The 14,968-nt window shown below is 44.2% G+C and overlaps 2 protein-coding genes and 1 non-coding gene across 3 annotated transcripts; all 3 read left to right on the forward strand.

The window, feature by feature from the left end:
* The first annotated feature begins 429 nt into the window (after positions 1-429).
* LOC113586151 lies at positions 430-582 on the forward strand. Its single transcript, XR_003411583.1, has one exon. It is a non-coding gene; the product is annotated as a U12 minor spliceosomal RNA (small nuclear RNA).
* A 1,137-nt stretch (positions 583-1,719) lies between these two features.
* fam234b (family with sequence similarity 234 member B) lies at positions 1,720-12,783 on the forward strand. The gene is made up of 13 exons (XM_027024083.2): positions 1,720-1,849; positions 4,969-5,436; positions 6,437-6,559; positions 6,834-7,073; positions 7,597-7,712; positions 7,861-8,011; positions 8,140-8,281; positions 8,450-8,644; positions 8,872-8,950; positions 9,421-9,582; positions 9,878-9,986; positions 10,364-10,572; positions 10,648-12,783. Exons 1-13 carry the CDS (start codon positions 1,813-1,815, stop codon positions 10,648-10,650), a joined length of 2,034 nt encoding a protein of 677 aa, XP_026879884.2. The 5' UTR covers positions 1,720-1,812; the 3' UTR covers positions 10,651-12,783.
* Positions 12,784-13,756: 973 nt separating this feature from the next.
* Positions 13,757-14,923, forward strand: LOC113586146 (essential MCU regulator, mitochondrial). Its single transcript, XM_027024084.2, has 3 exons — positions 13,757-13,919; positions 14,316-14,458; positions 14,740-14,923. The coding sequence occupies exons 1-2, from the start codon at positions 13,779-13,781 to the stop codon at positions 14,451-14,453; spliced, it is 279 nt and encodes a 92-aa protein (XP_026879885.1). The 5' UTR covers positions 13,757-13,778; the 3' UTR covers positions 14,454-14,458; positions 14,740-14,923.
* Positions 14,924-14,968: the final 45 nt, after the last annotated feature.

Here is a 14,968-nt window from a genome sequence, read left to right on the forward strand (position 1 = left end):
TTCGCCCGCGCTAAAGCTGCTCGTGAGTGTTGCTTATGAAAACCAGGAATGTGGAATTATTCAAACAAAGCAGCGGAGTGGTGATTAAACCATTCAACAGCACCGGTGTAGCGCAGCCTGGTTTCTAGCCTACATTTACTCGATGCGCGTTAGAGACTCGAGTGAGGGGGCGTGGTCTAGCCGGCAGCGTCGCTACTATGACGTAATACCAATCCCACAGTGCACCGCAACCATGACACGGGCGTTACAACGTATAAAGTCGCTCGTGTCTATTCAGATACTAGTGGAATAGTACATTTAATCATTTCAGAATAGTACAAAGTCAACAACACAATGACAGTAAAAACCAAAAATCTAAAAGAAACTTTCTACCCTGAACGTAAAGACGTATAAAGAACGTGAGATACGCCGTTCGGGACACAGCTAGTCATGCCTTAAACTGATGAGTAAGGAAAATAACGATGCGGGGTGACGCCCGCGTCCTCGTGCAGTTACGAGAGCAATTTTTGAACGGGTACAGGTCTGTCCGCGTGGGTGACTCGCCTACTTCGCGAGACGCCTCGCGGAGCTGGGATCTGCCCCGCTACCTTTGGTTACAACGACATTCACGCGTCTTTGCGCACGTGGGGACTGTTTTATGCAGAATCTACCCTACTAGTCGCGGCGCAAATTTTAGGGTTGCTGTTTCGGAGAATGTTGTAAGTCAACATAAAAAGCACAGGAAACTATATTATGTGTTACAATTGTCTGAAATTAACTCACGTTGACATGCCAGTGAAAATTCCATTAAGATAGCAGAAGAGTGGCGATGACTGATGAACAAATGCTAATGCAACATTACTTCAAATCAAACTGGAAACGACTTCTGCATTATTCAGTTCAGCATTTAGGGCAGGGGTTCATGGATGGCTTGTTCTTTTCCATTTCTTCTATTCTCCTGGAGGGCTTACACAGCCCATTCACTATCGCTCTGCTCTGCTTTGCTGAAATCTCAACCAGGTTCTGTCCCGCTATGTGTAGGACAGAATATCTATGTTAGCGAATGTTCATGAAGACTGTAACGTCAACATAAAATAAAGAAAATACATAATCTGAATATCTATTACAATTGTCTGAACTGAAACTGACGCAGAGGCACCCTGATGATTGATGAACAAATGCTAATATAACGTTACCTAAAAAGCAAAGTAAAATGATTTTTGCATCAAACAATGCAGCATTAGGTCGGGAGATAATTATAATTTTCCGAGTTTCCTGGGGGTTTAGACTTCTCTTCGTGTATTTCCAGTGATGCTGTTGTGCCCAACCTACAACAGTTAAAGTGTTTTAAAGTGTAGAGATCTTACAACGTTCAGACACAGTTGTATTAGTGTAAACCGCCAGGATAAGGGTTGCTTAATAAAGATTCATTAGTCAATGTCATACTGCCACATACCTTTATGATTCTAATAGTTTTTATTAATTCCTAAATACTTTTAAGATGTAAGTACTAGCAGAAAAAAATCCCCTATTAGAAGTAACCAGTGAAATCTGAGATCACCGTTGCACTTTTTATATACGTGTTATAACTGCTATATATGGGGTAATAACATTATTCACCATAATCATAAATAACACATAATAAGCTAAGTTTAAACCATTCTTAAATATTTTGTAAGTGGAACCTCAAGCACGGTGGCCACAAAAGACTACAATTCCCATCGTGAATTGCAGCTGACACAGCGCCACAAGTCTGAAGCGTAAACTGTCAACACCAAACGAAGCACAGGCGCATGAAGGTGTGCACAGCACGCGAGACCGTTATTGTTCGTGATGGCAGCGGCTCTCTCGCGCGCCCTCAAGTTACCCGGTAAGTGAAGGGTGTCCCGCCGTGACTCTGGCACGTGCTGCCGTTATCACTGCTCGTGCCGGAGTACTGAGCTGCTCTGTTAGCTGGCTAAGCTAACTAGTCATTTGTGTTTGAGGGGACAGCATGACGCAGGACAGATAACGGACCAGGGTAGGGCATAACGGTGTAGTCTGGTGGATAACGGCAGAGTGTAGGGTATAACGGCGTAATCTGGTGTATAACGGTGTAGTGGATAACGGTGTAGTCTGGTGTATAACGGTGTAGTGTAGGGTATAACGGTGTAGTCTGGTGGATAACGGCAGAGTGTAGGGTATAACGGCGTAATCTGGTGTATGACGGTGTAGTCTGGTGTATAACGGCGTAGTCTGGTGTATAACGGTGTAGTGTAGGGCATAACGGTGTAGTCTGGTGTATAACGGTGTAGTGTAGGGTATAACGGTGTAGTCTGGTGTATAACGGTGTAGTGGATAACGGTGTAGTCTGGTGTATAACGGTGTAGTCTGGTGGATAACGGCAGAGTGTAGGGTATAACGGCGTAATCTGGCGTATAACGGTGTAGTGGATAACGGTGTAGTCTGGTGTATAACGGCGTAGTCTGGTGTATAACGGTGTAGTGTAGGGTATAACATTGTAGTCTGGTGGATAACGGCAGAGTGTAGGGTATAACGGCGTAATCTGGTGTATAATGGTGTAGTGGATAACGGTGTAGTCTGGTGTATAACGGTGTGTAGGGTATAACGGGGTAGGGTATAATGGCGTACTCTGGTGTATAACGGGTTAGTGTAGGGTATAACGGCGCAGTCTCGTGTATAATGGTGTAGTGTAGGGTATAATGATATAGTCTGGTGTATAACTGCGTAGTCTGGTGTATAACGGCATAGTCTGGTGTATAACGATGTAGTGTATAATGGCGTAGTGTAGGGTATAACGGCGTAGTCTGGTGTATAATGGCGTAGTGTAGGGTATAATGGTATAGTGTAGGGTATAATGCCGTAGTCTGGTGTATAACGGCGTAGTGTAGGGTATAACGGTGTAGTCTAGTGTATAACGTTGTAGTGTAGGGTATAACGGCATAGTGTAGGGTATAATGGTGTAGTCTGGTGTATAACAGCGTAATGTATGGTATAACGGTATACTGTAGGGTATAACGGCGTAGTCTGTTGTATAATGGCATAGTCTGGTATGACGGCGTAGTCTGGTGTATAACGACGTACTCTGGTGAATAATGGTGTAGTGTAGGGTATAAAGGCGTAGTGTAGGGTATAATGGCATAGTCTAGGGTATAACAGTGCCTTAGATTACATTATCTCACAATTACTCAAGATCTCAACCATTATTCAAGATTTCTGACTTTGCCAAATAAGTTGAACAAACTGCTCCACACTGGCCAGTAAAATACTCTATAGTGTTGGAGATGTCTAAAAGGATACTTCTTACTTTGGTATTAAATTATCGATCTTACAGGAAAACATTCAGCTGAAATGTCGCTCTGACGTGGCTGTTTGTTTATTTTTTATTTTGTTAAATATTTACATTTGGAACTAGATCTGGGCTGGAGGGTGCTGATATGTTGCATTAAGATAAGTGGAGTTGTGTTAGTCAAAGTACGCATTGGCTATTATACTGCCTATATAACCTGCGTTAAGGGAGTGTTAAGCTTTCATGGACGTTATTTTTAAATGAACATATTTTTATTGGCCCATACTTGTTCTTATTCTAGAAGTACTGTATTGGGTTGGGAGATAAGAGGAGTTTTTCATTAGGTTTTTTGTTTGGTTGTCTGTTTGTTTGTTTGTTGTGGTAGAATGTTATTTGGATGCTTGCTATACTGGCACAGCGGTAATATGAACATCTTCCAGTGAACCTGCATACTTGGCTGTTTACCCAACACCCTGATCCATGCAGATCTCCTTCGCTGTCTGAATAAAATGCTTTCAAACAGAACCACACATATCTGTCAGCATATCTGAGACGCCAGACTGCTCACTTTACATATGATCAGCTTGGACAAAGGATATAGTGTTTTTGCCCTTTTGATTCTTCCACCACGTTTTGTCTTGTCACTCTTGTGAAACTGTATCGTGGTGGAGTTCAGTACCAGATAAGGTTGCGTTGTCCCAGACATGCTCCATTATGAAAGGCTGTGGAGACTGAAAAATTGCTGTTTATCCGCCCCCCCCCCCACATCAACACTCTCAGACTCCGCCCCCGAACGCCTCAACATCCTTAGACTCTGCCCCCGAACGCCTCAACACTCTTAGACTCAACTCCCAAATGCCTCAACACTCTCAGACTCCACCTCTGAACGCGTCAACACTCCCAGACTCCGCCTCCGAACACCTCAACACTCTCAGACTCCACCTCTGAATGCCTCAACACTCTCAGACTCTGCCTCTGAACGTCTCAACATTCTCAGACTCAGCCTGAACACTCCCTGGCTCCGCTTCCAAACAACATAATGCTTAGAATGGAGCGCTTGAATCATTTGATAGTTTGGTTTTCTAAAGTAAATATGGCAAAAAATGACATTATAAATATATATATATATATATATATATATATATATATATATATATGTCAACTATTATCTTTAGCATTTCATAACATTTATAGATATATTTTTCTTTGAACACAGAAGTTTGAAATACACAATCTGAGCACAAAATATTTTAAAACAAGAGAAACCTACATTTGTACATTACACAAGAGAAAATGGTCATCTAAATGGAAAATGGTTATCTAAAAATTAATTATGACTGTTTTACCAATATTAAGTCACACATCAAGGAAAAATGAAATTAAAGAAAAATGAAGGATTTGAGCATTTAAAGACATGAGGGGTGTATAGATGTGAGATTTAAGTTTGCTAGGAACGATGGCGTGGCTGCGCAGGCAACACAACAACACAACCTATTTTAATTTTAGATAAAAATCATTTTCTGATGAGTTTAAAAACTTTCATAAACCTTTTACAGCACATCTGGCCTGCACACAAGCTGAGAAATGCTGCCCTACATTAATAGTGTGTATGTGTGTATGTATATTTTTGTGTGTGTGTGTGTGTGTGCATGTGTGTGTGTGTGTGTGTGTGTGTGCGTGTGCGTGTGTGTGTGTTTTAGGGAAGAAAGGTTCAGAGCTGGGTGAGTATGACCCTCTGACACAAGCAGATAGTGAGGACGAGAGTGAGGAAGATGACCTCGTCCTCAACTACCCCCGAAACGGGCTTGGCCGGGGCAGTTGCCTAGGCCCAGGGGCAACAGAACCACGCAGCAGCCGCACAGGCAAGCTGGTGGAGGAAGAGGAGCTTGAAGAGGAAGAAGAGGAGGAAGGCTGGAGAGCTGGCCGGAAGGAGAGGGGGGTGGGTCTGGGTGGAGAGGGGGCGGGGCTAGGTGATGAGGGGGTGGGAGCGGGGCAGGTTGGTGAGCTGGAGGGGAAGAAGGCGAGAGTCAGAGGAGCCATGCGCACGGCTGCGTTCCTGGTACCGCTGGCCTGTGCCACTCTGATCGTGCTGCTCTGTGCCTTTCTGGTGCCCTGCCAGCAGGGGCAAGTCCAGCAGCAGTGGGAGACTCAGCTGGGAGACGTAAATGGTGAGACCCACCATCTGCTATTACTAACACTACTAACAGCTACAGCTCAGCGTGGGCGGAGGGGAGAACAGCTGGGGTTCATAGAGGAGGTCAGGATCAGAGACAGTGACATCACAGTGTAAGATGTCAGAGTCAAAGACAGTAACATCACAGTGTAAGATGTCAGAGTCAAAGACAGTAACATCAAAGGGTAAGATGTCAGAGTCAAAGACAGTAACATCAAAGGGTAAGATGTCAGAGTCAAAGACAGTGACATCACAGTGTAAGATGTCAGAGTCAGAGACAGTAACATCACAGTGAAAGATGTCAGAGTCAAAGACAGTAACATCAAAGGGTAAGATGTCAGAGTCAAAGACAGTGGCATCACAGTGTAAGATGTCAGAGTCAGAGACAGTAACATCACAGTGAAAGATGTCAGTCAAAGACAGTAACATCAAAGGGTAAGATGTCAGAGTCAAAGACAGTGACATCACAGTGTAAGATGTCAGAGTCAGAGACAGTAACATCACAGTGAAAGATGTCAGAGTCAAAGACAGTAACATCAAAGGGTAAGATGTCAGAGTCAAAGACAGTAACATCACAGGGTAAGATGTCAAGATGGTAATCTTTAGAACATGTTTAGACTTGCGATTGTATGTAACGTTATTTTTAAATTGTAAATGTGAGAAAGGACAAAGGAGCAGTAATTAGACAACTTTAACTGAGCAAGCTTTCGAGTTCATAATCACTCTTCTAGACTAGACTACCTACAGTCATAATTATTATTATCATTAGACTCCCTTTGTTTCTCTGTTTCCTGTGTCCCAGATCTCTTTCACTTGTTAGGTTGTCTAGTTCCCACAGACATAGGCTGATATAATCACATCATCTTCAGGTGTAAGCAGACACCATTAGGAGTGTGAGCACACACAGGTCACTTTTCTCACTATAGGGCTTAGTTTCAGCATGCAAGCGTAGTTTTCCTGAGTACACTAATGCCTCATGAGTATGGCTCATCTAGGTGTGACATCACCCCCCTTGGCATTATGGGATGTGGATGGTGATGATGTGGAGGACCTAGTCATCGCAGTCACGAAAATATCCAACAGCAGTCTGCAGACCAGTTCCCTAGGCAACAGCAAAGGTAACCCCCCCACACACACACACTCACACTGTGCAGGGATGTCTGTGCTGTGATGTCTGTGCTATGATGTCTGTGTCTAATGTCCCTCACTCCTCCTGTCTGTCTCTCATTGTCTCTCTCCCTCAATCTTGCCTGCTGTCTCTCTCCCTCTCTCCTGCTGTGTCTTTCCCTCCCTCTCATCTTTTTTCTCACTCTCTCCTCCTGTCTTTCTCTCCCTCCCCCTCCCTCCCTCCCTCTCTCCTGTGCCTCTCTCTCTCTCTCTCTCTCTCTCTAGAGTACAGTGTGGTGACCTTGCGGGGTGGAACTGGGGAGCTTTTATGGAGACGTCATCTGAATGAGCCGGTCTCCTCCGTGCAGTGTGGACTCCGGGTGACTGCTCCGGGCATCTCCAGGGCTGAGCGCAGAGCAGTAGCCCAGAGAGAGGTCCTGCAGACTGGGCACACAGGACCAGACCCCAGTCCTGTCTGTCTCCTGATCAGCCCAACACACATGGCCGTCATCAACGGCTCCACAGGTCTGATGCTCACACAGTGCGTGTGATTTATATATATATAAAATCATCTTAAAGGAAAACATAAAAATGTATGGAGATTGTGAGTGAGGATAAGATCACGGCTTAGACTCCCTGATCTGTTCATTAGACTCTCTAATCTGTTCATTAGACTCTCTGATCTGTTCATTAGACTCCTTTATCTGTTCATTAGACTCTCTGAATTGTTCATTAGACTCTGATCTGTTCATTAGACTCTCTGATCTGTTTATTAGACTCCCTGATCTGTTCATTAGACTCTCTGATCTGTTTATTAGACTCTGATCTGTTTATTAGACTCCCTAATCTCTTCAGTAGACTCTGATCTGTTCATTAGACTCCCTGATCTGTTCATTAGACTGATCTGTTCAGCAGCCTCACCCCCTAATGAACTCCACTGCTAGATATGTGTATTGATAATGAGCTGCTAACACTGGCTTTTTATTGGCTTAGGTAAGAAGCAAGGACTGGATGATTGATTGAGAGTGTTGAATGTTGATTGGTTCAGGTAAGAAAATGTGGGAGGTGCCTGCTGGGGAGGTGGAGTCTCAAGCTGTGACGGTTCCTGACCTGCAGGGAGATGGTGTTCCAGAACTGCTTGTTGCAACTCTACCTGCAGACCAAGTGAGACACACACACACATACACGCAAACATACACACATGCAAACACACGCAAACATACACACATGCAAACACACACACTCTATTAATATGCTGTATTAACTGAGGTCTTTGTGAACTGATTTTTGTTTAATCCTAACTAAATTGTAGGAATCGGATCTCTCTCTAGTCCTGCACTCAGGGAAGACTGGTTCTCTGATTGGACAGTCAGTGAACTTTAACCTAACGGCACAGGGAAAGCTGATTGGTCCATTGCTGCATGAGACAGCAGCCGGAGCATTCTACATCCTGTTTGGTTTGGGTAAGAGCGACCCACAGCGTCATGACCCTGAACATAGCAGTAGTAACATGTAGTGGACAGAGAGCCATGGACTGTAGGACTGGTGTAATGTTGACCTACTAACGTAGTGCTAACACTGCTCTCTCCAGGCACGGTGGAGGCTGTCTCCCTGAGGGACATTTACAAAAAGGCAACTGGCAGGACAGCTATGCCCCCGAGCCTCAGTGTAACGGACCCCATATGGGAGAAACAGAGGAAAACGAACTTATCTACTCTCATCCATATATACAGGTTAGGGTTATCATCACACAGTCATATCTACAGGTTTATATCACACACACACACACACACACACACACACACACACACAGTGAGAAAGTCCTAAACCGCTATGTTTACTCTGTAAATACTTGAAATTGATATTTACACATTCTCATCCTTTTACCCCCTTTCGGTCAGTGGTCCAGAGCAGGCGGAATACCTGCTCCCCCTGGTGGCTGGTCTGTGTAATAACCACAATAACCTGGACGTGGCGTCTAAAGAAAACTCCAGCCATAGCGACTGGGTGCTGGTGTGTGGTAATAGCAGAGTCTCCATACTCCGACAGAGAGACATACATACTGCGTGGACACTCAACTCCTCTGCCATACACAGGTATAGGTGTGTGTGTGTGTGTGTGTGTGTGTGTACGTGTGTGTGTGTGTGTGTGAGTGAGTGTGTGTGTGTGTGTGTGTGTGTGTGTGTGTAAAAGTGTTTATATAAGTGTGTGTAATTGACTACCATGTATGTAGTTGGCCTGTCGCTGGTCATGTGCTTGTATGTTTATGTGTATGTGTGAGAGAGTGTGTGTGTGTGTTTTATTATTTACTCTCTGTATGCAGTCGGCCTGTTGCGGGTCATTTTAATGATGATGGGGTTCCTGACCTGCTCATCCAGCAGTCTGCCAATGGAGTCCGCAAGGTAACGAACACCTCCACCTGACACATACACCTCTACCTGACACACACATGTCCACCAGACTCACACTATACTCTATATCCACAACATTCAGTATATACTACATTTACTATACATTACATTTACTATACATTATATTCATTATACACTACATTCGCTACACACTACATTCGCTATACACTACGTGCTATATTCCCTATACACTATATACTATAATCACTACACACTATATTCATTTATGACCACAAACCAGTCAGTTCAGGTTAGTGCTTCTGAAAAACTGGTGTACAGAAACAAAACAATTTTAACTGTGACAGTGTACTGTGCTCTCTCTCTCTCTCTCTCTCTCTCTCTCTCTCTCTCTCTCTCTCTCTCTCTCTCTCTCTCTCTCTCTCTCTCTCTCTCTCTCTCTCTCTCTCTCTCTCTCTCTCTCTCTCTCTCTCTCTCTCTCTCTCTCTCTCTCTCTCTCTCAGGTCCAGATCATTGATGGGGCTTCTGGAAGGTGCTTATGGGAAGTGGAGTTTGTGTGTCCTCGTCTTGTTCTAGAAGGTTCTTCAATTATGACCACATCTGGACAATCAGTGTTTCTGTTTTGGGCGGGTGACCCATTGCTCCCCTTGAGGAACATCACAAAGGTGGGATGCTGTACACACAGATGCCCCCCCCCCCCCCATATATATATATATATATATATATATATATATATATATATATATATATATATATATATATATATATATATATATATATGTGTGTGTGTATGTATGTATGTGTGTATGTGTGTGTGTGTGTAATTTTCAGCAAAGCCAAAGATCTGTACAACATAGCAAACACAGATGAAAAAATGAATGGTAATGAATTTTTTGTGGTGTGCGTGTGCATGCGTGTATGCGTGCGTGTCGATGTGTGTGTGGTGTTTCCCGTGTACAGGTGAACACACCTGAACCAGTCTTTCGCAAGCTGTTCCTCTTACATCCAGACTATCCCAGAATCCTCCAGCAGCTCATCAGCACCACCGATACAGCACTTACAGCTACAGGTAACACACACAAACCACACAGCACTTACAGCTACAGGTAACACACACACTCTCACATACACACACACCATACAGCATTTACAGCAACAGGTAACACACACACACACACACACCATACAGCACTTACAGCTACAGGTAGCACACACACACACACACACACACACACACACACACACACACACACACGACATACAGCACTTACAGCTACAGGTAACAAACACACATGCACACCACACACACCATACAGCACTTACAGCTACAGGTAACACACACACATGCACACCACACACACACACCACACACATACACACACACACACAGACACACACACACAGACACTCACACAGGGCTCAGAGCTCCATGTGTCCTCCCCACAGTGAGCTACCAGGAGCTGCAGAAGGACGCCTCATACCTGGTGGTGCTGTCACGGCCTGTGTCTGGCCTGGGTCCTGGGGCTCAGGTAGTTAAGAGCCTGAGTGTGAGAGCGTCTCTGGCAGGTGCATTCACCCTGCATCTGGAGGGGGACAACAGAGCCAGCACCTTCCAGATCAACAAATTCTTCAGAGGCCTCTCATTCAGACAGCAGGTGAGATGCACACACACAAACAACACACGCACATTCTGGCATGTTGGTCTAATTACCATGGCTATTGTTTTTCAGTGAGAAGCTCCTCCTTTCTTGAATGGAATCTTGTCACCAGGCAACAAGCTAACACCCCCAGTCCTGACCCTGACCTTGACCCTGACCTTGGCCCTGATCCCGACCCTGACCCTGATCTTTCTGAGTCAGTTTACACCATAAAAGCTCTGCTTGTAAATCCTTTCCCGTGTTGCAAGGTGTCACACACCTCTGCCTGATCAGGGTGTCACTGTCTACTGGATGCATGGATTTATTCCCTGGTAGAGATGTTTTACTTGGATACTGACTGGAAGGTCCTCTGATAACACAGCGTGCTGCACTACTGGAGACCAGGTCATGTTGAATAAATATGTATATATGTGTACTGTGTGGAATGAGACCAGAATGCACCACACATGAGCTGAGCTGGATGTAACTTAGTGCTTGACTGACATATGGAGAAATATTTGGTGTTGTTTGTTTGTTTGTTTATTTTGAGGGTGAGATATTGACATGGGCAGGGGATGACACAGCCAGTGCTGATTATATGACACTTCAATGTACAATATAAATTAAATCAAGATAAATTAAATCAATATAAATGACAGAAATGATGTATGTGATATTAGTTCAGCAGCTTGCTACTTTGAACATTGTAAACCTGACTCAGTCTTCTAGTTCTCATACTTAATTTAAACTACAGGAACATTTCACACAGAAGTGCAGTATTTAAAATTTAGTTTGAGCTCTTTAGCTGTCTGGTTCACAATGTATTATTTCTGTTACCTTGTTAATGGTTTTTATTAATTAACTTCACATGTTATCAAATACATTGTTAGATAACACACTTTCTCTATAGATGTATATTAACGACCACAAAACTCAACTTAATCATTACAAAGTTGGTGTTTATTTTCAGTGGTCTACTCAGATAATGTGTGTTTCACATGCCTAACCGTGCAGCACATGGTGACATGGCCAGTGGAACGGACATGTCTGCTCCCACAGCTGCTTGTGCTACTAAACGCCACGTGTGCGCTGCATTGGTGTTTAGTGTTAGTGAATCTTATAGTAACTAGAATACCATACTGGACCAAAGTTTTGTCATACACTGGTTAGAGTCTCTCATCAATGCAGCCAGTGTTTAGGGGGGTAATTTAGCACTGTATATCCGCTAACTTCATAAATTCTGTGTAGATAAATGAGGCTTCTGTTACACACCAGATAGTGACGTGTTCAGCTGATGTTTGTGTATATAATGTTTATCTGTAAAGCACAACAGGCTACATGGGAAGGTTGTATGAAATTCTAAATGAAATTTGAAATTGAATTAAATATGAAATATCCTAAATATAGGTTTTGAGTGGTAGCTGCAGAAATATTTTATATCATTCCTTTTTGGGGGAGAAAGTAGCAGTTTGTGTGAATTTTATGGTAAGCATGTAATATTCCATCACTAGTACTTTTTATTTTGTTAATTCTTAAAATGGACTGTATTGTCTTTGGCCACACCACTCTGTAAAAAACTGGTTTTGGCTTCAGCCCTGGAATGCCCCTCATCAACCCCTAGTGTAAACACAAAAAGTAGCGTGTTGTGAGAAGCACAGAGAGCAACTTTGATGGGTGAGTTCCACCCCACAGAGCCACTGAAGGCCTTCAGTCCCTGCATGGGGAGTATTCAACTAATACTCAAGCTAAACTGTGCAGGGAGACAGGTCTGCTGTACTGGGCTAGTCCCGTCCTGCAGAGAGACAGATTTGTGGGACTGGGCTAGTCCCGTCCTGCAGAGAGACAGGTCTGCGGGACTGGGCTAGTCCCGTCCTGCAGGGAGACAAGTCTGCGGGACTGGGCTAGTCCCGTCCTACAGGACATGTTTTGCTGTTCAACACTGAAAGGTCTTTTGTTTATTTGAGGTTTTTCTTTTATTCCTCTGCCTGATGTGTTTCTCCTGCTCCAAACTGCGCCTACATGGATGTGATATGTATAAATATCTCTGTTCCTGGACAGTAGACCTGAACTCATAAAACCCTGGAAATGTTCTGTTCAGTGTTTTGAGAGAGAAAACATGCTGGTAGCTGTGATATCTTTGGTACGTCTTCTGTTTGAAAGGGACTTTGTATTGCTGCAGTATGCTGAACTCAGTACAGCTCAACAATAAAATCTTGTGTGCTGCTGACAGTCAGTGTCCATGTCCATTAATGACAGTGGATTCACCTGCTGTGTCATTTCATCACCACACCGTAGTAAATACACTCTTACTGTGTAATGTTATGCCACGAAGGGGGTGACCAGTGAAAGGTTTGTGCACCCTTTGAAAAAATATGATTTATAGTTAACCTTAAACCGGGTTAGGACTAACCTTTTGGAATAATCTGGATTAGAGTTAACCCTTTAGAGCGATCTGATGTTGATATTGTAAAGTTTAACTTTGCTTTGAAAGGTGCCGCAGACGACTAGGTGTTATATTCAGTGCAGCTGCCCCTCAAACTCACGTTTCCTTTAGGAAGTCCTTGTGCACATTCACTATAGAAAACAGCTGTGACTGCAAGGAAGCGGAATCTCAGAGCTGAACAATACAAGTACTATTAGCGTTATGGTTTATATATTTGCAACACAATTGTTTTCTATTTATTTGTATTTAAAATATTTTTGTTTCGTTGGAGAGTTTTTTGTTTGTTTGTTTTTTGTTGTTTTTAATGAAAAAGTCACATTTTGTTGAGAAAAAACACCCCACTCAGTAACCCTTTTCGTCAGTCTGATCAGGAATACCGAGACTCATAAGAGTGGAAAGATTAAAGTGAATTAACTCCGTAATAAACGTTTAAAACGCCTCCACACTTGGGTTTTCATCATTCCACAGAATTCTCACACATAAATACAGGCGGAATGCACTCGGGTCCGTAAACAAGCGCTCATCAGTCACGTCTGCGCGAGTCCTACCACCTACATAATAAAAGCATCGCTCTGGTCTTAAATCTTTACATGATTGGTTATAGCACTACATTAACTACATGTGTTGTAAGTTTAATAACGGTAATGGTGACCGTAATAATTATAATGACCTTCTGCCTAAATCAAGACCAGTCGGAAGTCCTCCTGTAATAACTGCCGCTGTTAAAAACGCTCCCCACGCGCCGCAGTGCCGCACGCGGGTGTGACGTATAGAGGCGAACATGGCGTCTGCAGCGCGCGGTCTCGCTGGGCTGCGTGTCCGTGCAAGTGTCGTCGTGTCCGCGAGCTCGAATACAGTACTAGCACCGTGTCGGCGCGCGGTGTGCACGCGGTCGGGCGCCGTTCTGCCCAAGCCGAAAAAGGTACGTGTGTGTGTGTTGAGAGAGGGAAGGCACCACGCGCCAGCTCCAAGCTCTCACATCGCAAGTGTATTTCCGGTTAACTGGAGTCTTATATGTTTAGTAGCGGACCGCCATACCACACCCACGCTTGGTCAGTAGCACGCTAATGTTGTCCACCGAAGGTGTGTTCAGTGAACTGAGCTGTGAACAGTCCCGGTGCTCTCATGTGTCCTTAGTGCACGGGACAAAGTGAAATAACAGTATGTTCTACACCAGTCTGTCTCACGGAGCTCGTGTGTGTCTGTCTGCTCCAACACATCTGACTACACTCAGCTTGTGATGAGCAGAACGGCTGAATGTGCCATGTCAGATCAGACGTGTGTGTGAGATACCTCTGCTTCTCTCTGGTCTCCACAGACGTCGTTCGGGTTGGTACGCATCGCCATGGTGGTGGTACCTTTCCTCTATGTGGGGACTCTCATCAGCAAAAACTTTGCAGCTCTTCTGGAGGAGCATGACATCTTCGTCCCTGAGGATGATGATGATGATGACTGAACAGAGTGAGGATTCTGAGGAATGTTTCCGTGGAGATGGTAGTGCGGTAGTGAAGGAGGCATGAGGTAGAGGGTTAGGGGTGAGGGTGAGATGACATCACCACACTGGTCCTCCAGGACTGGAGTTTTGTATGATTAAAGAGAAAAAACAACACAAATCTGCAATGTGGATGTAGGAACTACTGTAATGTGTGTGTGTGTGCAGATCTGAGCTACTGTAACGTGTGTGTGTGTGTGTATATCGCTGAGCTACTGTAACGTGTGTGTGTGTGTGTGTGTGTGTGCAGATCTCTGAGCTGATGGTACTGGAGGAGGAGTATGCTGCTGTGTCCAGTCATTCTGAAGTGCTGCTGCAAAGTATGTGTTTGAGAGAGAGATTTAGAGCTATGTGACAGGCTTGGACCAGCTTGTCTACTGTTTGCACTGGTGGTCTGTGTGATACCCAATAAACTCAACAATCGACAAAACAGACCCTTCTGTGACAGTCTGACTTCATCACCTCTCTAGTGGTGTCAA

The sequence above is a fragment of the Electrophorus electricus genome, chromosome 4, assembly GCF_013358815.1.
Source record: "Electrophorus electricus isolate fEleEle1 chromosome 4, fEleEle1.pri, whole genome shotgun sequence".
Lineage (NCBI taxonomy): Eukaryota > Metazoa > Chordata > Actinopteri > Gymnotiformes > Gymnotidae > Electrophorus > Electrophorus electricus.